Here is a 25,703-nt window from a genome sequence, read left to right on the forward strand (position 1 = left end):
GAAAACTCCTTTTACTCCACACGGTTTACCTATCACTCACTGCAAAGGAGTGGCACCCTTCCCCTAGAAAGAGTCTGTCCTTACACCAGCTCAAACATTTCAGTGAAGCATATGAGGAAGAGCTCTACAAGTCACAGGCAACATGAAGTTACTTTGTGAAAAGTGAAATGAAAATTTTGCTACCTATGGGTTTGTGCTGAATGGAAAGAGCAATTCAAGTTATTTCTGTGATTGGCACATACTTAAGTTTTCTGTTTTTCTCCAACCATCTAGCCTTTTCTTATTTTGGCAGTGTCTAATTACACATGAACCCCAATTAGAACGTTTTCCTTGGTGGGAGTCCCTCAATGATCTTGCACAAACATTCACCAAATTTGTAAGAACTAACTCCATTTGAACATCCCAACCTTATATCCAGCTGCAGTTGACCGACAGGTTCAAAAGTTACAATGGGAGGAGCAACGAAGAGAATCATGACAGGGATCCTGTGTCCTTAGGAAACAATGCTACCTACCTTCAAAATGTAACCTTTGTATTCAGGAAAATCATAAATCAGATTTTGAATAGGAAGCAGGGAATTAGAGGCCAGAGGAAAGAAGTTGACCCAAGTTTGTTTTTACATTTATTTACATTATAAAAGAAGATCCTCCCCAGCAACAAGTTAGAGCAGTGGTTTTATTAGGAAGTTTTCACATTAGCAGCTTAGCAGTCAATGAGGCAGCAGCTCTTTTCTTATTTCATAATCTTCCCAGCATCCCACATTAACAAATATTTTCTTATTGGAATCTTTTCCCTAGCTATTTCTCTGCAGCATTCTTGAATATATACTCTGCATCTGGAGATACTGGTATTTTTTCAGTCTACAAACACATCTGAAATGGTCAATCCATAGATTTTTCTCATGCTCCATTCACTGCACTTTTGCAATCTGCAGAATAGCACATCCATTTTTGACAAATCACCATCCGAAAAAGAAAAATGAGTTAATGAACAATTCAACCAAAAAAAAAAGAATAAATGCCTCGAGGAAGTTTCAACCCAAAAACAAGAACCTGAAACTGTGAGCTACAATACACATTTTTCTACAAGTATTTATAATGGTGAAGCAAGCCTTGTTATTGCAATTAAGTTTGAGTATTAGTAAATATATTACCATTACAAAAAAATCCTGTATTAGAACATCACAAAGAAAAGACACATTAGAGGAAAATCTCTTCTGGGTGCACATACATCAGAGTTAAGCCTGACATTTATGACAGCACCACAGAGGCCTTTCACAAAAAATGCTTTGTTTCTTTGATAAAATAAAACATACCTACGTTCTGTAAGCAGCTCTGAGGTTAAAACCCAAAACAAAACAAAAAAAAACCCAAAAAAATCCCAAAAAACCCCAAGTAAATTTTATAGAAAAAAAATGTGTGGGAAGAGTAATTTATTCTCTTTATACTATTTTCAATGAAAATACTAGACCTTTACAAACACTAATAAATGCAGAATCAAAGTAGAAATATGATTCTTATATTTTTGGGTCCAATTATTTCCTTTTTATGGACAAGAAAACTAAAATATAAAGACATACGTTTTAAAGATAGACCTAATGATCTAAAGCCAAAAAACTCCATTTTATTATCTGGATTAGCACTCAATCTTCCTACTTTCTGCCACACTGGATTTAAAATCCTCAGCAAGCAGTTGCTTGCTGTCATACATGCACATGAGTGTTTGGGCCTCAAAACTGCAGATCTGTTGAGTATGTTGCACATAAATCATCCTCTCTTTATACAATTTTTTTTAGTATTGCTGCTGTTGCTGGTTGTATTCTTGTCTCGTTGCTCTTTCCAGTAAATAGTTTTTTTCTCAAACTGTGATCTCTGCCTTTTTGTGTCTCTCAGTGGACGGGGAAGGGAGTGGCTTGTGGTTCTCTTATTAGTGGGAGTACTAAATTGGGGAATATCATTCCTGAACTACTGCATTGAGGAAAAAGAGAACCTTAGCTATACATGCACCAGAGACAGGCTTTATACTATCATCATGCAGAAAGCACATAAACAAATCACCAGAAGAATTCCCTGAAATAGTCAGAGGTAAGAAAAGAACTGGGAACAAAATCAAATAATCACTTTTGTGTCCCTTCCACAGTGAAACAGTATTTCTTGGTCTGCCTGAAGTCCTGATTCCTTCTCCACTCCTTCTCTACATTCCTCCCAAACTCTAACAGGATATAAAATGCACAGAAAAGAGCTTCCAGGAGCTTCCAAGCTAGGAAACACTATGTACACATAATCCTTCGAAGCACAGAAAGAGATGATTAAGTAGGATATAGCAGTATGCAAGAAACAAACATCATGAAGTAATCAAACAGAAAATGGCTATATTATTCCTTATTAGACCTGAAGAACATCTAATTAAACAATCAAGCAGCAGCTCTGAAATACAAATCATTACTTTTGCATATGATGCACAGCAGTACTGGTAAAGTGATTGCCTGAAATCTTCTCCCTGTCAGTAGCACAAGAAGAGCCAAACAGTGATTTGAGAAATTTAAAAACATCCATTCAGGACTGTTTAACAAAAGGACCTAAATACATCCTCTAGCTCAGAAGTCTATATGCTACAGACATTAGGAAGCTTGAGTAACTACTTCTCCTTCTCTGCCCTCCTGTTATGCTATTCTCTCTACGAAAACCCACCACTGGCCTCTCAGAGAAGTAACATGGAGCTTGAGGAACCACCATTTGCTGGACCCAGAAAAGCTGTTGTCAGGTCAAGAAGTTTCATGCTGCACATGCACGTGTGTTTACTTCAGCGTATCTAGAATTATTCCATAGAAAAAGTTACTCTTCATATTTTCTAACTTGCAGGAGCTTGTGCCCGATATCACAAATGCTAAGCTTTACACCAGACTCAACTAAGCACATAACCAAGCCCTATTTAAGGCACAAATGACAATACTGAGTTCCTGAACAAAAGAAAGAAGGAAAAGCATCTTACTGAGGATCTCCAGCATAACTGAGTTGAGCAGGTCGTATCCCAAAGTGCACAATAATAGGGAAGGTAATTACATCAGGATTGAATTGTTCGCGGTCTAGTTGATCAATACGAACTGAGCTGGGCTTCTAGGAGAAAAAAAACAAAATACAACTAAATTGACAGCAGCTCCATGGAAAATTTACTGCCTCAAGCCCACTGCCTCACGCAACAACATTCCAAATTTAGTAAGATGCACATTCAACTAATCGTCAATACTATTATAAACATTTGGCAACAACAATAACTGGAACAAAGTTAAGTGATCTAACACTCAAAGAAAAAAACCAAAAAGGCCTTTTAATTTTAAACATCTGGAAATTCACTATTTCCACGAACTTAAAACAACTTTCTCTGGTCAAGCATCACATCAGAAATAAAAATTAGGATTAGCATTCTGGCATCCAAGAACCCACATGCCTGAACAGTTTGCTAAGATCAGGTTACCTCTCTAATTTTAGTTCATGATTTCCCAAAGCAAATGAAGGCATTATTAGATCCATTCAATCATACTGACTAAACAGCATTAAAAAGAAATCTGTCACACTACTCTCAGAAAAGGCTCCTAGGCTGATGTGTACAAGGAGGAATACAGTCTTGTATAATGAGGAGACTTTTGCCCTTTTAACAGTTCAAAACAGAAGTTCTTTTCATTGTTAAAAAGGACAGTGCAAAAGAAGGCAACTTTTGCTTCAGCTCTATGAATGCAGAGAGTAAGTAATTGCACATCACTGTAGCAGACATGCTGCTCACAGAGCTTTTGATCACTTACCCAGCATATTTAAAAACTCAGCTGAAGGTGCACAGTTTGTCTCCAAGTAAACAACTTCTCCATTACCTGTCAGGCTGCTTTGTAACATGCCTGCTTTCTCTCCCCTTTGCAATCAACTGGATGAGGCCAATACATTTTGCTTGTCTTAGGTTTCAGAAAAAGGGTATTACTTCTAGTTACCTGCATCTCAGAACTTCTCATTTAGCACCGTAAAGATGCACTCAAAGATGAGTTTCAGTGTTACAGAAACAGCTCCCGCCATTCTCTTCACAAAACAATAAAAACTGTGTCAAGAACAAAGCTTTTACCCTCCAAACCACCTTGGTAGAACTGTTCACAGGAATAATTTTCTGCACAGAAAAGCAAAGCCAATTCTATATATGGCCACAATTTCAATCTAGTCTAAAAAGAAATCTTACTTAAATGCTTGATTTTCAGATGCAGAAATATTTTTCAAGGGAAAAATGCTTATCAGCTTCCCTTTAGACAAGATAATTGAACATAAAGTTACATCTCCTCAGCAAAAAAAAAACAAAAACCAGGAAAAAATATTTATGTTAGTTAATAGTTAACTTATTTAATTAGTTGAATTTTTAAAATTAGTTAGTTAAAGCTCATGGTTTCACAAAAAAAAAAAAAAAAAAAAAGAGAGAGAGAAAAAAATGTCATCTCCACAGCACTTCTTATAAAAAAGGATTAGAACAAAAAAAGCCCTAAAGGACACAATGGGCAATATTTGTACCAGACAGAATGTTACTCCCTAAGCAAGAGCTTGAAAGTCCTAATTTTTAAGGATTAAGTTAAGTTTATTTTCTAGGGTTGGTTTCCATTTTTTGAGAGATTGCATAAAACCAGCTTGAGAAGTATTTGTTTTCTCATAAGTTGTTTGTTGGTTCTCCCCACTCTTAATATTAAATTGAGGAACTTCTCCCATCTCTGTACCCCTTAAAAAAGCAGCCTTGATACACCACTCCTCTGAGAACCAGGTCAGCAAAATATAATTAACAGCATATTAAACAATAATAGTATTCAATATACTAATAATAATCAATACAATTAAAAAAATACAGACACAATTTAGATACATCAACAGAGGCAATGAAATACTCGTAAGTGCAAAAAGGACATCTTTCACTATGCATATAGCAGGGTCTGTGTGAATATGCAAGTATGATCTCAGGACAAGTCAAAACCAGACTCCATTTCCATGACACTGCCTTGCATCTGTCAATCAGTTACACAGCTGCTCACAGACAGCAACCAGGACAAAAGAACTCCAAGATCTAATCACAACTGCTCCCTCACTTGCAGTTATGAGAGGGGTGTAGCTGGGTTATGCATTTTATTTCATCGTGAACACCAGCCTCCTCTCCAGTGCCCTTTCTGAAGGTTAAATGAACAAACAGCAACATACAGAAACATCAAGTAAAAACTGCACACCTGCAGACAGGATGCAAGCAAATTAGATGTTATTCTTCCAAAGCTTTATCCCTGTGCTCTTTTAGAAGTGCTTTGATAGACCATCCAATAACCACAACCTCACCTTTAAAGTCACATCAAAACCAAATTCTAACAGAACAGAAGCCTGTTATTTTTGTTTCCTACTCCAAATCTCATCAATCAAAACTTTGCTGACAGAAGACAACATGAAATAGCATGCAGATGCAGTAGAGAAGTATATTAATATATACATGTAGTAGTGAGAAAACCATCAGTATTTTAGGAAGAGTGAAGTATGAAAGATGACTAAAATTTGTGAACTTCTAAATCTATTCCAACACAACATTTCATTGAACTAATGAAACACCATGAATAAGCAAAATAATTTTAAATAATGCTGAAATGCTGTTAGTTGTTTAAATGGGATTTACATCCTGTTATAAGTTTTTTTCCCTTCTCCATATTGCACATGTATACACCTCACACTGAGGAAAAAAACCACACACATAAAACCCAGATTTGATCGCAAGAGGAATTATTATTTCTAAAGAGATGCTGTGCAACAAAACAAAATTCAGTGTTTTTACTTTGTTGTCTCAAGTGGATATAATTGAATTGAAGAGCTGTCATTTTCTAAAATGGTTTCACATCGTCTCTCCAACAGAACTGTTTTATCTTCTAATGTTGTAAAATGCATAGCTACTTGCACTTACATTCATAATCAGTCCAGTATGGTGCAACGTACAGGAAAAATCCACAAACTAAGAAGAATGTCATTGCAATCTCGAGAGAAAGAACACGTTCGAATGATGCCATTATAACATGACATTTCAAAGCACTACAGATTTCTTTTATGCTTACATATTTTGATGTCTGTAGATCTCTAAAAACGTTGCCTTGTAGAATGCAAAGTTTACCAGTAAAAAAAATCACACAAGATCTCAGAATTAATGCTAAAGCTCTCAAATCACACTGCTTTGTACATACAGACATTTAGAGTTCCGTGACACAAGGAAGGAACACATATGAGTTCCTCCATGCAAATAAGCAAATAAATAAAACAAATAAGAAAGTTTTCAACCAGCTGAAATCAGCATATCTTCAGTAAAATGACTGAAGGTATGTCAGTGCATAGCATTCAGATGCTGACAACTTGTGGACAGGCATGTACCTTGTATCACAAAAACCACAGGCAAGTTAAGGCTGTTCAGGTTTTTTAACAGTTTCTGTCATGGGATTCTGGTTTAGCAATCATTTAAAGCACCTGAGGTAGAATTTTCCATAATAAGAGTTCACGTGTATTTTTGTATTTCTTATTTACAGAAACAAACTAATTTTCTTGTTGTTTCAAAAGTTTTACTTTACTCAGAATGAAATCAACGGGAAAATTATCTGACCCAAGTTATTATTAGCTTATTAAGTATTTTACTAATGTTATGCTGCCATACTTAAAAATATGAACTGGAAAAATGTATTTAGCATGTCACCCTGGCTGCAGTTTGGAGACAGGTTTTTCAGTTGAAAAACTAGATTCCTTCTTAGGCATGGTACCAAGTTACACTTTTTCTTCAGAAATTAGGAATATGAGCTACAGGCAAAGGAGGGAAATGAAGTCAGAAAAAGAAAGGCATTACTACTGAGAAAGTTGCAGGTCAGTCTCAAATATTAGGTCCAAAATATGCCTTAAGACACCCTTTTGCAATACTGCCCAAACTATACAAATACACTCCTGCAGTTTTTAGTGGGCATTCATCTATTCTTGCGACCCACATTTCTTAAAAAGGAAAGTCAGAATAATGGCCTTATTCATATACACACTGGAGTTGAAAGGAGCTGTGTTCAGAAAACGTGCTTTAAAATACCAATTGTTCCAAAAATAATAAGGCCACAGGGGTTTCAAACTAGGCACTGAAAATTATTACATACATTAATTAATGTACACAAACTTCCTCAATGTGAGTAAGAGCAAAACAAAAACAATGTGGAAAAAACTACACAGGCAGAAAAGACCTCTTCCACATTCAAGCCATTGTTAGGACAGCACACATTAAATATAGCTGTCAAAAGGGGGTCAAATAAGGAAGAGGAAAGTAAACAGCAAATAGTTATTATTTCTCTGGTACTGTGTCTGGGAAAAGAGAATGAGATCATGCACACAAAGACTGCCTGAAAAAAAAGGAAAGTTTTACATCCATAAAATGTAGCTCTTCCTTTTAACATGCACATTGAAACAGTGCATATCTGTGCAGTGAAAATACACCCTTTAGTACAGCAGCAGGGGGTACAATTCAGGGTTGGAACCAGTCAATAAAGTGCTCCTATTGCAATCTGCAACTGCCACTGGTCACCTTTTCCTGTTCTAATTTAGCCTGTAACAAACTCTCTGAAAGAAGACATGTACATGTCACGGGATTGTTCAAAAAACAAAAAAATTATGTATTTGTTCTACCATGCCAGGGCTGGTAACGATCATCCCTTTGCATTCTTCTGCATATTTCTGCCATTCCAGTTCTTCCCATTGAAGCATATTGGCAATCTCCTCTTCAGGCACCAGAGCTTTACTGCATCGTAACAAGTAGAGAAGAATCTGATGCATTGAGAGTACTTCTTTTCCTCCATCTTAAAACCATAAATATAAAAAAAACACATTTCAGAGATTCATTCCTAAAGCAAGCGCATAAAAGAAAATATGTAGAACACTAAGCATTTGTATGAGCAAAATAAAATGCAAAATGAATATATGATTTGACAAATATGAAGGCAAATGTTTTACTGATGAATACTGCTCAGGCATAAACACTTTGCTAAACTGAAGCAGTAATAGTAATGGTGGCAAGACTAACAGTTCCATCATACTGTAAGCTTGAAGTTTCTAACTTGCCTGAATAAACTTTAAAATGAGTAAGCAAAACAATCAGTTATGTTGTCCAGTTATATGTTCCTTTTCACAATTTTATCATTATTTTCACAACAACAGTTAAAAAGCCTTTAGGTGTTACACAGCTTTTTTTTAAGTACACTCAAAATTTTACAGGATAGTTCTGAATGAATGTAGTAAGCTATCCCTGCACTTTAAACTCATCTGTAGTGCTTACATGCCATAACTGCAGTAATGAAGACTAAGGAGCCTCATGCTGTCTTCTGTCACTAAATGAATCAAGGGCATGTAAAAATTACTAAACACCTCTGAGACACCAGGAAAAATGCATAGCAAAGGTTGTTTCTAACAAAAGAAAACACTATCATCTGACTGGTTTCAGGTAGCCAGGTACAGATGTGAATATGCAAACAGGGAAGGTGAGTGATGGCCCTGACAGATCACCACTCATTGATCACTCAGATCTCTGACTATTCAAATACAGTAAGTCTGCTCATGTCAGTAAAAAGTCACTGCATGTTTGCACAATGCTTTAATTTTGACATAAATCTCTCTAATTCCCTCCTTTAATAATAGTGCTAATATGCAAGCATGAAGGAATCTTCAAGTTTCAGCTCCACAGACACAAACACTGATTTCCCTACCTCAGGGAGCAGAAACAATCTAATCCAGCCACTGAATATGTTCTCTCTATCAACACACTCACAAAAGAGAAACGGTGACAAACCAGAAGTAAAACCTTAGAGCAATATAGGGGATGACACCACAGCACAAGGAGTGTGATCCCAAGCACGATGGAAAAGCCTGCAGAGCCCCTGCACAACAGCAGCACCGTGTAAGATGATGTCCTCTACAAGATATGTGAGGAACCAAGCCCTTCTCTTATTTCTTCTGGGATTACAGCACTACTGCACAGAAATGATGACAGGCAATGGTGTAACCTGGCCTCTCAGAACAGCTAACTCACTCAAACTCCAAGAGGAATCTTAAGCGGGAAAAACACACCCCAAACCTCACTGGAAATAGAAAATACTTCTAAATAGCTACAGGGACAGATTTTTAAATGTGCAAAGTCTTCCTGTCAACAACTGGATTATACTCTTATGCAAGAGGTAGTCCCCACCCAACAAACACTAAAATAAGTATATCCTTACCCAGGGAAGGTTATGTATAGGTTGCTGTACTTTCTAAATCAGAATATGCAGTACTTGGGACCTCAAATGTGCTTTTTCTAGGCTTTTACTCTCTGAATATATATTTATCATCATAAAAACCTAAGAAAATGAATACAATACAGTAACTGTTCTGCATGATATGCATCTCAGTAAACCAGATATGACTAGGTCAGAGCTACTTCAAGGCCTGTCTCTTAAGTAAATCCACAAAGAAAACCTGACATCCCAAACCTCATTAGCTTCAGACAATGCTGAAAGAAAAAGAGAGAAAGAGAGAGGCAAAGAGAGGCAAAGAGAGGCAAAGAGAGGCAAAGAGAGGCAAAGAGAGGCAAAGAGAGGCAAAGAGAGGCAAAGAGAGGCAAAGAGAGGCAAAGAGAGGCAAAGAGAGGCAAAGAGAGGCAAAGAGAGGCAAAGAGAGGCAAAGAGAGGCAAAGAAAGGCAAAGAAAGAAAGAGTAGAAGGGATGGGAAATCAGCAATTCATTCCTATCTTTAAAGACAGAGCTGACAGATGTGTGAAGATCTGATGCACCAACATCTCCTTTGATTAGACTTAAGAAGTGTTCTGCAAACATACCTGAAGGAAATAGATTTCCTCTCTCTGAAAATTAAAAATCTTCAAGGATACTTCAAAAAATAATCAATAAAAAATGAAAGCTTGATTAAAAAAAACTGTCAAAAAAATGCTATGCAAAAATATAAAAAAAAAGACATTTATAAAAAAGAGTTAGAAGGCTGGGGACCTTAAAGAAGAAGCAGCACACAGGAATATATATTATAGAGACTAAATCTCTCCCTATCAGTAAACAACCCAACAGCACAGAAAGAGCTGACTTCTAATCTAAAATTAAAAAAAAAAAAAAAAAAGGTCAGAATTTAAAAATCCCTAACAGGAAAGCACCCTCAAGCTACATAAACTAGGCAGGACAAACTTGTTCTCATTTTGTGATGAGGTCAAGGTAATCAGCCACATGTGGCTTGATGGCTTATTTTGTAAATTGCTTCAGCAAAACCAAATCAATGTTTGCTAGCAAGCCTCAGAGCTCTGCTTCTGATTGAGTACTGTGTATCCAGGAAGGAACAACAATTAGAAATACAGTCATCTGGCCATCAGTACTCTCCACAGTAACAAGCCAAAACTCATTTTGCACCAGTTATAATTAATATCCCAATAAAATTTAAAAACCCAGACCAGAAAGTACCTCCAGGTCACAGCCCTCTTGATGAAGGTTGTTCCAAGTTTCATCTGCACCCTAAATCCCACAGCTGAAACACATCCTTCTGTCCACACAACCCTCCTGGAGCAATCACTGGCAGGATATCAGCAGGACACATTTTCAATGGAGCCATGACATTTACTTCAGCTGAAAGTCTGTCCTGGTGTCTTAGGATGAATTAAATGCCTATATAAGCTGTTCACTCCAAATGAGCGCAATGCTCCATGTGGAATCTTGTCCTTGGCTGGCACACCAGGGTTGAACTGCATTGGAACAGTGGCTTTTGTCTTTCACTATTTGCTGCAAGGTCTAAGCTTGCATTAGGATAAAGTAACTATCAGAAAAACATGTGTTCAGGGGTGCCAGTGATGCTGACCCTTGCACATCAACAATTGTGATCTAACCACACAGCACCCTGCAGGGCAGGGAGTGCATGAAATATGTGAGATTAGATAACAGTACTCCTCAAATGCCACAGCTCCATCACAGAGCACACCAAGGAGGACCCAGCACTGCCTAAAATGACTACAGACGCAAAAGCTAGAAGCAAGACTTAGCCTGCTCATCTGAATTCCAGTTCTGAGTAAACCATCCACTAAAGACTTCAGGTAGAAGCCAGCAAGCACTAAAGACATCAGGTACTCAGCTATTTGACTTGCAGTAAAGGTTTTTTTTCTGGAGGTTTTCATTTCGGGGGATAGGGCTGTTTTCTGTTTTGTTTTTTTTTTAAGACTTTTAGATCAAATTTGTATAAAACTATATAATACAAACATTACCTGGAAGAAATCTCACAAACCGTGGCATGAAGTGGTATCTGGGACAGGAAACAGAATCATTTTCAAGTGAAGGACCTTAAATACGAAAAATATACAGAAAATGCATGAACAGCAACATAGTTGCAAAAGGAGAAGAGATGCAACTTTGCTGCAGATAAAATCAATGAATGGTAATTACATTTGATAGAGCTTAAGTTTCAATCCAAAAAGAAAATAAAATAAAGAACAGAGAAACAACTTGTAGTGAAAGCTTTCACACATACAATTTAAAAGAAATCTAAAATAATTTAAAAATAATAAGAACCTAACAAAACCACCATACTTTTAAATAGAACACTAATAGAAAAATATTAGTTTATATAATCAATTAATTATTATACTTAAGCCTTACAGATACAAGCACAAGTTTACCTCCTCCCAGTTAGTGGGGTGGTTTTGTTCAGCATAACAAAGAGAACATGGAAATTTCCAGTACTGTTTTGTGTTTTTTTTTTATTTTCCTATTCATCATATAAACCTTTGCAAGAAAAAAAACTAAACCTGTAAGTACCTGGTGTTAAAAAAAGAAAGAACAATCAGGAGAGACAACACTGATATTAGAATATATTTAGTATCAAACCAAAGGGTACACAAAATGTATTAAACCTGTGTGCTCCTCTGTTTAACTGCATTAAGCAGAGAGTGCAACTCCACAAAGTCAAGACACCCTACAGATACTGAAGTGTAATTGCTCTAATACTCTCATTTCTCTTTTAGAGTATGGGAAGCATTCTCCTTTGCTGCAGTCTTCACAGAAACAAGCATTTTCATCTTGTCAAAAGACAAAACTTTAATGATAACGTCAACTCTCCACAACTGTCTCTATGACACTGCTTTCTGAGTTGACTGCAGAGGAATACTGTATGAGCAACTTGTTAGCTTGTAAAACAAGGGAACAGTCTACCTGACACACTGACTTTCAAAATACCATGCACATGATTCTCTGTAATATTAAACACACAGTAATATTTGCTGTTTGATTTAATATAAAAGTTCTGGATTAAGGCAGAAATTCAATTTATTTGTGAGAATACAGTGCCAAGTTTTTGCATTTTAATTGCTACAGCGCACACTACTGAACTCTAATTTCATTTTACTAAAGAATATATGAAATTTGTCCCTCTCATGGAAAACAGCAGTTACACTGCTATTTTGAGGACCATCTCAAAGAGCACACTACCTTTAAGATTCCAGTCATACAACTCCAAAATATCTTTGAATAGATATGAAGAGAACAGTTCAAGGCCTCTCACACAAAAATTCTGGGGAAACAAAAAAATAGACCAAAATTGTGAATATATAATATTGCAATACAAATAATACCATTCATATATAATTAAATAGAAAACAATTTATAAAACGGTGTCTTCATATCTGCCAAACACTAGAAGCTGGGTTCTGGAAACAGTATTGATATATTTGTGATCATCTACTCTAACATAGCACAGTGGTCTCTTCAGAAAGACTCGTCAAGAAAGAATGGTATTGAACCCTCTTCACTCAATGTCCAAATCAACAGTATAGGCAAAAATTATGTATCTGCAATAATCTGCCAAGCACTAAAACCCCTTCCATCAGAGCAAGCTAAGCAGATAACACATTTCTGAGAAATATCTTTTTCACAGTTCACTTTTCCCCACATGCTCATAATAAATGTTTATAAATCACAATCTGTGGTATGATCACTTCAATAGCAAATATGAGTACAGCACAAATTTTGGATTATGACCTAAATAGCCAAGAGAAGAAAAAGAAAAAAGATGAAATGGGGAAAAAAAAAAAAGCAAACACATTCTTTTCATCAAGTGAGAAAGTGGGTCCTTCAGTGAACGAACATATAATCTTTCCTGAACAAACTCAGGCCAGATTAATATAAATTGTGCATGTATGATATCAGCCATAAATTCCAAACTCAACACCAAAATCTCTTTCAAAACTCATTAGAAAAGATGGTCTACAAATAAAACTGTTGCCATTTACCCAGAAGCCCTCCCACATGCTGACTTCCCTATTTTGCTTGGTGGCCATTTGTTGTTTCAGTTCAAGATGTACAGACAACATAGTACATTCACTAACAAGAAATTAATTGTTTTGATGACATTATTCTTTCTGAGGCATTTCAGGGCTGTTGCATAAGTTTAGATGTCACTGAGCAACAAAAAAGGAGATAACTAGAAAGAAAAATGTAAATATATATGACTAAATTAAATACTGATCCAATCTTCGTAGTTAATATGCAGGGGTGTTTCTGTACCTATACACACTGTTCCACTGCAGCAATTTACTTGGCAAACTCGCTCCACCAGGCATTAATTACTAATAAAAAACTCCACCACAAACAGATTATGAACTCAATGTGCTTTGTTTGTATCCACAGGAAATTTGTTTTGGCAACAGCTTATATTAAGTACTGATAAGCAATCTTCAGAGCTTCAAACTTCTGATTAAGTCTCAGCTCTGCCATTGACTTATGTGGTCCTGGCAAAGGAGTACCTTTGTACATGCCTTATTTTTGTCAGATGTAAGAAAAGGTAATGCCTACTTCAATTTACAGATATTGCATATAACTTAAAATGAAAGGAACCTTTTATAAGCACTTCTTATTGTTTGATTTTAATATAAGATAGCCTAGGTAGATAGATTTATGCTAGTACCTATAAGTTCAAGTTCTGTTTCAGCCACTTGTTCAGAACAAAGCCAGTCTCTCAAGACCTCACAAGGTGAGACACTAAAGAGTTTAATCCATTAAACATATCAATAACTCATAACATCATAACTCATAACCCACCCTGACTTTTAGACTAATTTTCTATCTTACCTCAGGCATCATCTCCTCAATGAAATGAATTGTATAGTCAATGTTAAACCTGATTACTTTGCATAGAGGAATCTGGAAGAGAAAATTTTCAGCATTAAAAACTATACAGCATCAAATGTATAGTTAATACAATTTTGTATGCAATTTTATATACCATTTTGTATGTATTACTCTCTGCTGAAAAAGGCCCTTACTAAAACAGCTGGGATCATGCAAAGACAAGAACACAAGCATGTGTAAAGGGAGTACCAGCTCCAGCCTTTACCTCAATAATAAAACACAGTGCTGACAGGAGGGATGGTGAAGGAAGGTTAAATAATGCCATCTACTGGAGATGAAATTTTCTTTAGGAGAAAAAATATACCTGTAAAACTCTATCTTCTCTCACTTGGATATTTGCAAGTGAATTTATTTGTGACACAGCACATCAGATTGATAGAGTGATCTGAAATCAAGGTGTTTTTAGCACACTGCCAATTGTGTCAGCTGTACTATCTTAAAATGCATCTTTAAGACAAATATTATAGCTTATATTTTTCTTTAGGAGACAAAATACACCTGTAAAACTCTATGTTCTCTCACTTGGATATTTGCAAGTGAATTTATTTGTGACACAGCACATCAGATTGATAGAATGATCTGAAATCAAGGTGTTTTTAGCACACTGCCAATTGTGTCAGCTGTACTATCTTAAAATGCATCTTTATGACAAATGTTATAGCTTAGGGATAAATTGCAGTTTTATACTAATTTCATGTCATAAATATTCTCAATTTCATCTGACTAGCTAGCAAGACAAACATTTGATTCCCTTTTTTCACCTTTTTAGAGTCTATAATTTGCTGAAAGTGTTTCATTTTTTTAATGGGATTTTCTGAGAAAAAAAATCTAAATTCCTAAAAGACTACAAAAATGCCTAATTTTCCCTTACACATCTACAGCTCTTACCAAATTTTACTACTCACTGGCCTCAAAGGTATGAAAGTATGTTAGAACAATTCCATGATCTGTGAAAGTGAAGCAACCTAAGGTTATTTTACATTTATAAGCACATAAATAAATATCTGAACAGTGCTGGGGTTGCAGTGAAATCAATGTACATAGCTTAAGTACAATATTCAGACTGCATATTCTTACAGCCCACTGTCAAATATTTGACTATTTTGACTACAAAAATCTACTGATATCTGCATGATAAATTACAAAGCTGCACCAAACAAAACTGCATTTCTTACAATTTGATACAGTATCAAATGTGAATACAGAACCCTCCCAAAACCTTGGAAGATAAATACACAATTTAGAATCTGAGATGAAAACCTGTCACACTTAAATCAGTGAGGCTTTTAAAAAAAGGCCAGGAATTGTTTACTTACTTCCTAACACATAATTTAAACTAGAAGTTGAATACTTTAGAGAAGTGACCACAACTAAGATCTCCTTGAACCAGAACTCCATGTACACAAGAAAATACACATTAATAGAGCACAAGGTTGGTTCTGTAAAATTGGTTTGGTATTTATAGTATGAAAATAATTTTTTCTGTAACTCTAGTAACCATTTTCCTTAATATTTGAGCTGCTGAATTATTGCTCAATAATAACCCTAACTGTGCAAACTTAAGACTTCATACTACAGAAACTTCATTAATGCAAAGATGTTGGTGTTCAGATCTTTATTTTTACTACCTTTTGCTACCTCCATTTTATCAAGTATGTTCTGAAGTGTCCCTCAAAGTGCAGGATTTATGTTGTATGCCAAAATCATCTCATGACATCAAGAGATTCCTTCCAAAGGCCTTTATATCTATTATTAACAGGAACTGCCACCACAGCATGGCTTTGTATTCAACTCTGTCAAAAAGAATCATTTGTAGCTGATCACTTCCCCTATCTGGAAGTGTATGTAAACATGCATTTTATAGTAAGCTTAATAGCTTTGCCAACAACTCATATCAAAGAAGAGTTTTGCTTGTTGTCTGTATATTGAAGATTTCCATAACTTTCTGCCCTCCTGTCATACAGTAGACACAAAAGTTGTAAAGATAAGGGGGTCTCTTTATTATTTAATGTGAGTAAAACAAAACTGCTCCTTTTTGCTCATTTGCAAAGTGAAAACTTAAATACTTGAGATAAGTTTGCCTTGAACCCCAAGGCTGAGTTAATGCTACGGGGCAGCAGTGCTTCCCATTGCCATGCCAGAGGCTCAACTCCACTCCCTCACTGACTTGTCAACAAGACTCCCTTCCCCTGACCACCAGAAGTGAAGTGTTATCATATCCATTATGTAAGCAAACTGTCAGGGTCAAAGTAATTCCTTCTCAAAGCCTCTCAGTTCCAGTATCCTTACATCCCAGTCCTGTGTTCATAACCATTCTTACACTGACTTGTGGCATTGGTGGTGTAGCCAGTAATAGATATAAAAACCATAGAAACTAACACACAGTGAATTTTTTGAGAAAACCTTGAAATAACCAAGATAATAAAAAAATCTTCAAGTATATAGATATTAATAATCTGCATATTTTCCATTAATGTTTGGTTAACTCAGCTTATATTGGAAAAGCAAGGCTGTCAGGTACCAATCATGTCCTTTTCTTGTTACATTTCCTTTCAAAACACAACATTAAACACCTGTACATATCTACAGCTTTTACAAAAATTGTAACTTGCTAGATCATGAAGAAGCCAACAGATGCTACAAAGTATTGGATACACTGAGGTAAGTTTTAAGAAGAGAGAAAACCTTTTAGAGTGGATCTCTGAAAAATTTCATTTGCCATTTAAAAGGAAAACTTTTTTTGTTGGCATTGCTATTTTTTAAAATGTCGCCAACTTAATAAACCCACTCAGCCCATTTAAATCCAATTAGCAGTCTCGGAAAGTTGTTCCATGGTTTAATTCACTTCAAAACTGTGAAACACATAAAAACATTACTTCGATGCATATCACAGCTTCAGTCACAGTTCAAAGACGCTGCCTACCACAATCAGTCAAGACAAAACCTGAGATTCATTAGCACAAATATCTTTCCCCTGTGCCCAGTGCCGGTAAGACGTTTGTAGCATACATGTATTGTTGTTTTAGAGATGTTTTGCTTCAGGGCAGAATGATTTTCTTTTTCTAAAGAAATCCCTTGTATGGAACCTAAGTACATAGCAATGACCATACTTACATTTGTCAGTGGGGCATGTGCAAACATGGAGAACCCTTCAAAGATATATTCATGGTCATCATACTCAATAACAGTAGGTCTGTCTGTCTTAAAAAAGCAAACAAAGCCATCAGGGAGTAAGCAAGAAGCACTACGACTTTTGTCACCAAAAACAAAATCAGTGTCCTAGTTCCAGTTATTTATAAAGTACTTACTAAGAAATTTGTGGGAGGTGACACAGTAATTCGGTAGTGGTATAGTCTTCCAGCATTGTTGGTCATGGGACGACATGGTTTAATGGGCTTAAAGAAAGAGGTAAGTAGAATTATGTGTAAAGTCAAGGCAAATTTAGATTAAAAGAGAGAATAAAGCATTTCTAATAGCCATGAAATATGCATTAGGAAAAATTAAATAAAAGCAGGTAGTCATAATTAAGCATTCTGGGAAGGAGGAAAGGGTGGCCTTATCTCCATTTTCACTTTCAGAAATATTTTTAAAGCTATTCAAAAAAAGGTGCTTTTTTTTTTTTTATTTTGCATTTAACTCTCCATCTCTCTTACACACAACAGTTAGCTGTTTACATTCCAGACTGATTCATTTCCTCTCCTATATAAATGTGTTTCAGGAAACACATTTTAAAAGCTTATGAAGAGGAGCCTGGACATCACATGAGACTATCTCAAGGTACATCATCAGGACAGACAGGTATCAGCTCATTTGCTTGGGGGAAATCCGAGGCCTGAAGAGAAGGGATTAGTCTATCACCACAGAGATGGCTCTGGAAACACCATTTTATCTCCCAGGTTGTAATGCTTGACTTTGAGATCCAAAGGCAGCCAGACACCTGCAATTTCATGTTTCCTTCCAGCATGTACTGAAGCACTCCTGTAAAGACCTAAACCCCTCAAGAGTCAGACAAAATCAGTTTTTCATGTGCCCTACATACAACTTGCTGCAGTTTGGAGGCTGCCACCAGCCTGTTTGGAATACACTGAAAAAAAGAATAAAACCACTGCAGTGAGCAGGGTACTATTCTGAACTGCAGAACAAAAGCTGGCCTGTGGCAATGGCAAGGTAGCTACACTACTACACTGCTCTGGCAGTAAGGAAGGCGATTTCATTGGCTCTTCCGTCCCAAAATAAGCTTCTACAGATGCAACAATGCAGCTGCAAACAAGCTAGTTTCAAAACTAGACAGTTTCACCTACAGGACACTGTGAGAAGTATTATATCCAAGGAGAATTTGTGAAACCTGGGATTCCCAGATGGCACTGTTCCAGGGAACAGCTGCAAGTTTTCAGCAAGTTCATGTAGCAAGTTTTATATATAGTAGTTTTCTCCTCCTAAATTTTCTTCTCTTTCTGCAAGAAGAACCTTAGATGCAACATGGGGAGGAATAAATCCTGAACTGGAGAAATTTATAATAAGCTTCAGACCAAAGTGATTTTTCTGAACTCAAATAATTCACAGAAATGTTCATAACTCCTTAACCTCACATAAATAAACAATTGTTTCATAAATATATGTAAGAAGGCCACCTTTTTTTTCAAAATTTTTAAGAAAAAGTACAAAGATAAATGGTAAAGCCTACATGCTAAGGCAAGAATGCATCCTGACAAGCCTTCTGCTTCTTTCAGCAGCAGAATTACTGTTTACTTTTCTTTTAAAGCAATCACTTCACTAAGTGGGCCCGTCACAACACATTCAAGATACCAGATCTTTGATCACAAGTTCTTTTCTATTAACACAATCATGTTTCAGAAACTTAAAAAAACAAACAAACAAACCTAAAGCTAAACAAACACAGGAAAAAGTTTTCTATACTTTCCAGGTGGATTTCATTACCAGTATTGCTTTTAAGTATGAGCTTAGGTAACTAAGTGATTTAAAGTTGCAAAAGAGGTTTTTTTCACTCAACCCATAAATCATGGGAAACCCCCCTCAAATCAACCCAAGTAGGAGTTTACAGCTGCAAGTTTGTATTCATAACTGCAATCCTTAGAATTACTAATACCTCTTCGCCAGGATAAATGCCATGTCTTATTCCTGTTCTCCGGGCTTTAGCACTGCATTTGCACAAAGGTCCATCATTCATCTGTCAAGAACAAAATAGGATTCTGTTTTTATTGAAAAGTGGTTTTGGAAAAGTATGTTAGTTTTAATGCCCTGAGTGCTGATGCTTCTAAATGCCTGTCATGCTTAGATTAAGTGGATGTTCTTAAGCCAATAAAACTGAAAACACTGTAGACTAATGTTAGAAAACTGCACAGAAGTATTAGAACTTCATCACTGATTCAGAAGCACAAGACACAAAAAAACATTCTCAGCAGAATTCTACCACCCTGCTACAATATACCTCTTTTCCATTGCTTATACACACAAACAGCATGCTGATTACCTAAAACAAAATTCAGGTCCTAAACATGCATGTGTCAATATTTACATGCTGAATTCTCCATATTCAAAGAGTTCCACTGAGCTCTCTGACTGAAAACCCATCCTCAACTAAGCCCTGTGCCATGGTACAAGGCTATCCTCTGAAATACAAGTAATTCAAAGATTTTACTTGGTACTTTAAAGAATTGATGGGAATGCTTCAAATCCATTCTGTGAACAGATCAATAAAAGAGATAAAAGAGGAAAAAATACCCACTTGAGTGTTCTGTATGGGTGCATCAAGTGCCTAAACCAAAAAGGGCCAATGCAATATAACATAAAGCTGCTGTCTTTCTTTTCACTTTTACAACCAAGATCAATGCAGACTATCACCTACTGCAACAGTCTTAAGCTTTCTGCTCTTACATTATGCTCATTGATGAAATCCAACATAAGAATCCCAGAAACAAACCAGAAAAAGAAATTAAGTTCCCAACCCCAGTTTGTAATCAAAATTTGAATCCAAGATGTTAAACTCCTTTTAGCCTTTAGAAAAAAAAAAACCACAACAAAACAACCAAACAAACAATAAAGTTGCAATGCAATAGAAAAATCAGCAGAACTTTCCATGCTATTACAAGCAGTCTGAAAACAAACAGCATCCACAGTGGGGCTAAATGGCATCATCACACGTTAGATATAATGTGAAGACACCACAGGAAGCAAGAATCACTAAACCACTGTTACTGTTAGCTTTAAGCAGCTGGGATAGGGATGCAACCTTTAAGTTTTGATGTCAACCTCAGTTTCTTCAGACTGGCACAATGAATATGTGCAAAGGAACACAAGAAGCAGGACACTTCCCTACTTCTTTGGAAACTCAGTCACACAATCTTAACAATGGAGTGATGTGACAGCTTGTGTTCACACAGTTTTCCCCATACTCTGAGACCCTCGAGGAAAGAACAGGTTCAAAGAAACAGAATCATGCTCACAGGCAGAAGCATACTTTCTCATTGGCTTGTACAGCAACAAGACAGAAGAGAGTTAAAAAAACAATCAACAGCTAATTGCTCATCAGTACTCCAAAACTAAGCATCTACTGAGGCTATTTCAATAATCATCACATATTTCTGAAAATCTCATCCTTAATTCTTAGCACTGTTCAGCACGAATACGGCCTCTGTTATTTTAAAAACAAAGGCCAAAACTGAGAGAGATGTGAAGCACCTGCAAAGTCTAAGACTTGAGAAGCAATCAGATACATATCTATCTTGTCCCTAACAACACTGTTCATACAAAAAAAAAATAATGCAGAGATTGCAGAGAGCAATCATGAATTGATGGTAAAATGATGGTGAGAGATCACAAATTTACATAGGCAATGCCTTCTATAACCAACAGAGCAGCACAAACAAGCTGATCACATTTGTAAGGCAAAAGCTACTGTGGTGGCATTGAATTTGTCAATTTATTTTCTGGCAACAGTCAGCACTGCTGGAGATTATCCAAATTAACAAACAAGCTTCTCAGATTGAAGGGCTGGGAAGATCCATGCCACTAATCTAATTCCATGTCAGATGGTGTACCTGTAGATGTCAGAGTGCACGGCAATCATTCCTGTTTTATTTATTGACAAAAAGATCCTTGACACATCAGATAGATACCTATGAAAACTTCAAATGTTTTCAAATAAAATCTACACAGAAGTAGTACAGCACTGATGGGCTCACCGTGATTGATTTTAGCCTTTTCAAGAAAGATGAAGAGTCAGTCTCAAGAAAATTTTTGGTAAAGAACGTTCGGCAGCAGGAAACTCATAAACCAAACATTTCTGGATCTATTCCTTCTACAGTTATTTCACTTTTTTTTCTGTTAATATTCTTCATAGAACATTACTTTGAAGTGTGCCCAAGAGCTACACAATTTTTTCTGTTAAATATCTAAACAGTTTGCTAATTTTGTTTTCCATACAAATAAAAACAGCTAGCTATGCTCAATCATTTTTTTTAACTAGAAGCATAAATATGAATCTGTAATAGAATATTCAACAGACTTTTGAATTACCACAGTGGCAATATGCATTCCAGTATCTCTTCACATTATGATTTGTTGCATGCTAAATTCATACATTACACAAAGTGACAGAAAAATAAATTTACTGAGGTGCCACATGAAATTAGAAAATAGATTGTAAAATATTTAAGTAAGAAAGATGAAGATAGTGGATTTGCAAACAAAAATGAGTCTTCTGTGCCATGTGTACATTCAAAACAGCACTTCATGAGCTCAGCAATTACATTTAATGAGAACTACAATCTCCATGCAATTACAAAAGAACCACCAGACAACAAATCAGAAGCAATAATTGCATATTTAAAATATTATTTATCATTATGAGCTGAGAGCTTAAGGCAAAAAATTTTTAAAGGATGTAAACATACTGCCTTTTCTCCAGTTGTGTACCTTCATCTCAAGGCTAAAAGGACAGCATTAGCACATTGTTAGCATTCAGTTTTTATTAACATTGTCAGACATGATTCCAACTGAATAATCCCCAGGATTAATTAGCTGGATCCATACTCTTGAAATCAAAAGTGAAGAGCTTTGAAGAAGATGAGAGAGAAAAGGGAAAACAGGGGTAAAGAAAGCATTTGAAATAGAAGTCATTCTGCAGGTTTGACAACAAGGCAAAATTTTCAATTTATTTAGAGAATGACCTTTTGACCCAGTACTTTTCCCTCACACCATACCTGTCCTGGATCATTGTACCACAATTCCTCATGGAGACGGTCAGGGTGTGCTTTTTTACGCTTAATTTCTGCAATGACGTCAATAACATCCGAATCTGAACTGCTGGAGCAGCTGCTGTCATCTTCAGAGTCACACTCTGACTCACTGGAGCTCTCTGACTCACACAGAAGAAATAAAGATGGCTGAAAAACACTTCCACATGCTCTCTTCCATAGCAATGCACTCTCTATATCATGAATTAATTTCTGGAGTTAACATTAAAAAAAAAAAAAACCCACACAAAAACCTTGGTCTCAATATCTCTAATCTCCTATGGTACTGTGGAGTGACTCCCTTTATTATGCATGTATTCTAGTCACTCATTTCCACAGATATCCTCAGCTCCAATTTAAATAAATGCCTTCCTAGCCAAGACACTTACCAGTATGCAAGTAAAGCTTATTTTATTCTTGGAATAAAAAGCAATGTTTCTTCCATTTTTAAAGTTTAGACATAAGAGCAAATATATTCAAATACTGTGAAACTATGGTTTCACAGTACATTTTTTTACTGAATATAAGACTCTCCTTAGTTGAAAGAAAAAGGAGAGAAAATGAGAGAACATCACTAGGAAAATGTTTCCTTTTTTTTTTTAATCAAGATGTATTTTTACACACATCATAATTTGGCATAAGGTGTTATTAAAATACATCATTGGAACACATAGTTTACACAGGTCATCTGTGCTCAGCTGAAATAAGAGTTTCCTCACAAAGTGTGGAAATGTATATTCCTAAAAATAACTTAAGTTTCAAAAGTTCTCGGATATACATCTGATTAATACTGAAGTCTATTTTCAGGTGCAAAATATGCATGGAACCTGTAAGAGTAAGCTGGAGTTTCAAAAGACTAACACAGAACTTTTCGATGTAATGTATTGAAATCATAGAATCACAGAATGGTTTGGGTTGGGAGGAGCCTTAAAGGTTATCTAATTCCAATCCCTTTGCCATGGAGAGGGATACCTTCCACTAGACCAGGCTGCTCAGTGTCCCATCCAGCCTGACTTTGAACATTGCTAGGGATAGTACATCCATAACTTCTCTGGGCAGCCTGTTCCAGTGCCTCACCACCCTCACAGTAAAGAATTTCTTCCATCATCAGCCTTTCATGACCTAAAAGAGCTCCAGGAGTGCACTGCTACCCCACGGCAACACACAATTGCTGCTAACACAAGCCAGAACAGAGACAGCCTTTACTGAAGCACAAAATAAGACAAACCACTAGCCACTACACAGCTGTAGGAGAAGCTGGCACGGACACCGAGTCAGCCCAGGGGAACAGTGAAGACATAGAGCCTTAGGGTTCTCCAGAAAGAGTGGAAAAAGAAAATGCCCTTGGCCCTATCATATTTTAGCCTGGAGCAGCAGGCTTTCTTCCTCAGAGATCTAAGGAATGAGGGCTTTAGACAGGTATGCTGAGTGTAGCAGTCATGTCCTTGATTTATCCACATGAAAAAATACCACCTTAAAAACCCTACACTTAACTTTGCTAGAGATTCTTGAAGGAATTCAAATACATGCAAATTCACTGTCGAAAAAAATGTGAAGAACTCCTTTACAAAAGTGAGTTCACATTTTATTTCATCAGTATTTAGTTTTTTTCTTTCCTCTTCATTGCATCCTTTTATACCATCACCGTGTAACCATGTAATTATGCCTGTATTTCAGCTTTGGAATTTTTGATATGCGACTTTTTAATGAGTTACTAAGATAAGACCTGAGAGTTTGAAGCAGCTTACCTGGCCAACATGAAGCAAAAGTTTAAAAGCAAGTATCTATTGCTTAGTATCTAAAAAGCAAGTGTCTAAATTACTGTGATATGGCTACAAATTTCTTGAACTAAAGCAACTGACTAAAAAACACACTATGAAACACTGAAATGCTGGAAGTATGAAAAGAACAATAGTTTTCACAAAAGAAGCCAAGAAAAACAACCTTCACTGACTTCTGAGTAGACAAATTGCTATAAAAACCTCTGCCCTGTTAATTCAACCAGTATTCCCCCAATACTTGATGCTGCTGGATATATTTCAGTGTCAGAAGATCCACATGGGTGGAACAAGATAATGCAGATAATGTATGTTATGAAAACTAATACTTTTGCAGATGTCTAATCATACTAAGCAGAGCTGCACAAGAAAAATACAATACCGAAGAAAAGCTCAGATGTTTCTTTTTACAGCACTGAGTCTATCACCACTACTCTTGCTTGCTCTTTAGAAATATAAGACCAGGAGCTCCTCAAAGCCTCTCATGTGCCATTCTCTGGACTATCTGATCATGCTCAGGGTGTTTTATCCCATGGAAGAAACTAATATTCGGTAGTGCTTGATGTTCTCTATTCCCCCCTAGGCTTTCAGGGTGAAGAATTTAGCCCTACTTCCATCAAAAGCTACAGTAAAACTCCCATGGATATGAAATACAAATGAGGGATTTAAAAAAAGACTTACCAACATTATTAAATACGAACAACTGCCAAAAAACAACATTATTAAATACAAACAACTGCCAAAAGAGGTTAACGACAGATTATTTAATTTCAGAGCTTTGTCATCATTTCAGCCTACCTAAATCTTCATCCAGCTTGGTTTTTGGTGGCTCCCATGGTGGCCTGGCTGCTTTGGCCTTTGCCTGTCGCTTTCCTAACTCCTCATCAAACTTTTCATAGAGATCCCGGAGCTTGCTTGTTCCTACCACAGTAGAGTCCCCCTGTTAATAAAAAAAATAAAATAACAGAACAAAAAAAGGACAGTCTTAAAATAGCACAAGAAGTCAACATCTACTAGCATTTCATGAAAAAAAAACAAAAAGGTGGGAAAGACATCTTTCAGTGAAACATGGGAATACCTAATAAAGCTTTAGAATATTACTACATTTCTTCACCAGGTGAACTAGAAGAAAAATTGTTTCATTTGCTGGTATAGCACTTCTCCAAGTTAGCAGGAATATACGGTGCTTAAGGCATCTCTGCTCACAGGTTAAACACAGTGTATAACAGGGAAAAAATAGATCTTTTCCTCCTGGAGACAAAAAACTGTACGCCTTTTCCATGTACCACTTATCTGAATGCTAACAGACAGAAGGAACTGATGAAAACAGAGAATAAGAATAAATGAAGCCCCTATGAGGGTTAAAAGACTGAGATGATTGGATGAGAGAAGAATTAAATGACACAAAATTATGATCCTGCTGAAGGGTTCATATTATAAAGGACTGTCTGCAGTCATTTAGGAGTTCTC

At 36.3% G+C, this 25,703-nt stretch overlaps 1 protein-coding gene across 4 annotated transcripts in view; it reads right to left on the reverse strand.

Annotated features, from left to right (window-relative positions):
* Positions 1-25,703, reverse strand: part of DROSHA (drosha ribonuclease III) — a 71,823-nt gene that overhangs the window by 38,207 nt on the left and 7,913 nt on the right. For all 4 annotated transcript variants that reach the window (XM_021552352.4, XM_077786109.2, XM_021552351.4 and 1 more), the window contains 10 exons: positions 25,032-25,173; positions 22,423-22,577; positions 19,308-19,388; positions 17,509-17,595; positions 17,315-17,401; positions 14,141-14,212; positions 12,503-12,584; positions 11,284-11,358; positions 7,689-7,858; positions 2,992-3,116 (listed from right to left, as the gene is read on the reverse strand). In XM_021552352.4, coding sequence (XP_021408027.1) covers positions 2,992-3,116; positions 7,689-7,858; positions 11,284-11,358; positions 12,503-12,584; positions 14,141-14,212; positions 17,315-17,401; positions 17,509-17,595; positions 19,308-19,388; positions 22,423-22,577; positions 25,032-25,173 — 1,076 coding nt within the window. The remainder of the gene's footprint in view (positions 1-2,991; positions 3,117-7,688; positions 7,859-11,283; positions 11,359-12,502; positions 12,585-14,140; positions 14,213-17,314; positions 17,402-17,508; positions 17,596-19,307; positions 19,389-22,422; positions 22,578-25,031; positions 25,174-25,703) is intronic.

Source organism: Lonchura striata, chromosome 2 (assembly GCF_050655825.1).
Source record: "Lonchura striata isolate lonStrDom1 chromosome 2, ASM5065582v1, whole genome shotgun sequence".
NCBI classification, from domain to species: domain Eukaryota; kingdom Metazoa; phylum Chordata; class Aves; order Passeriformes; family Estrildidae; genus Lonchura; species Lonchura striata.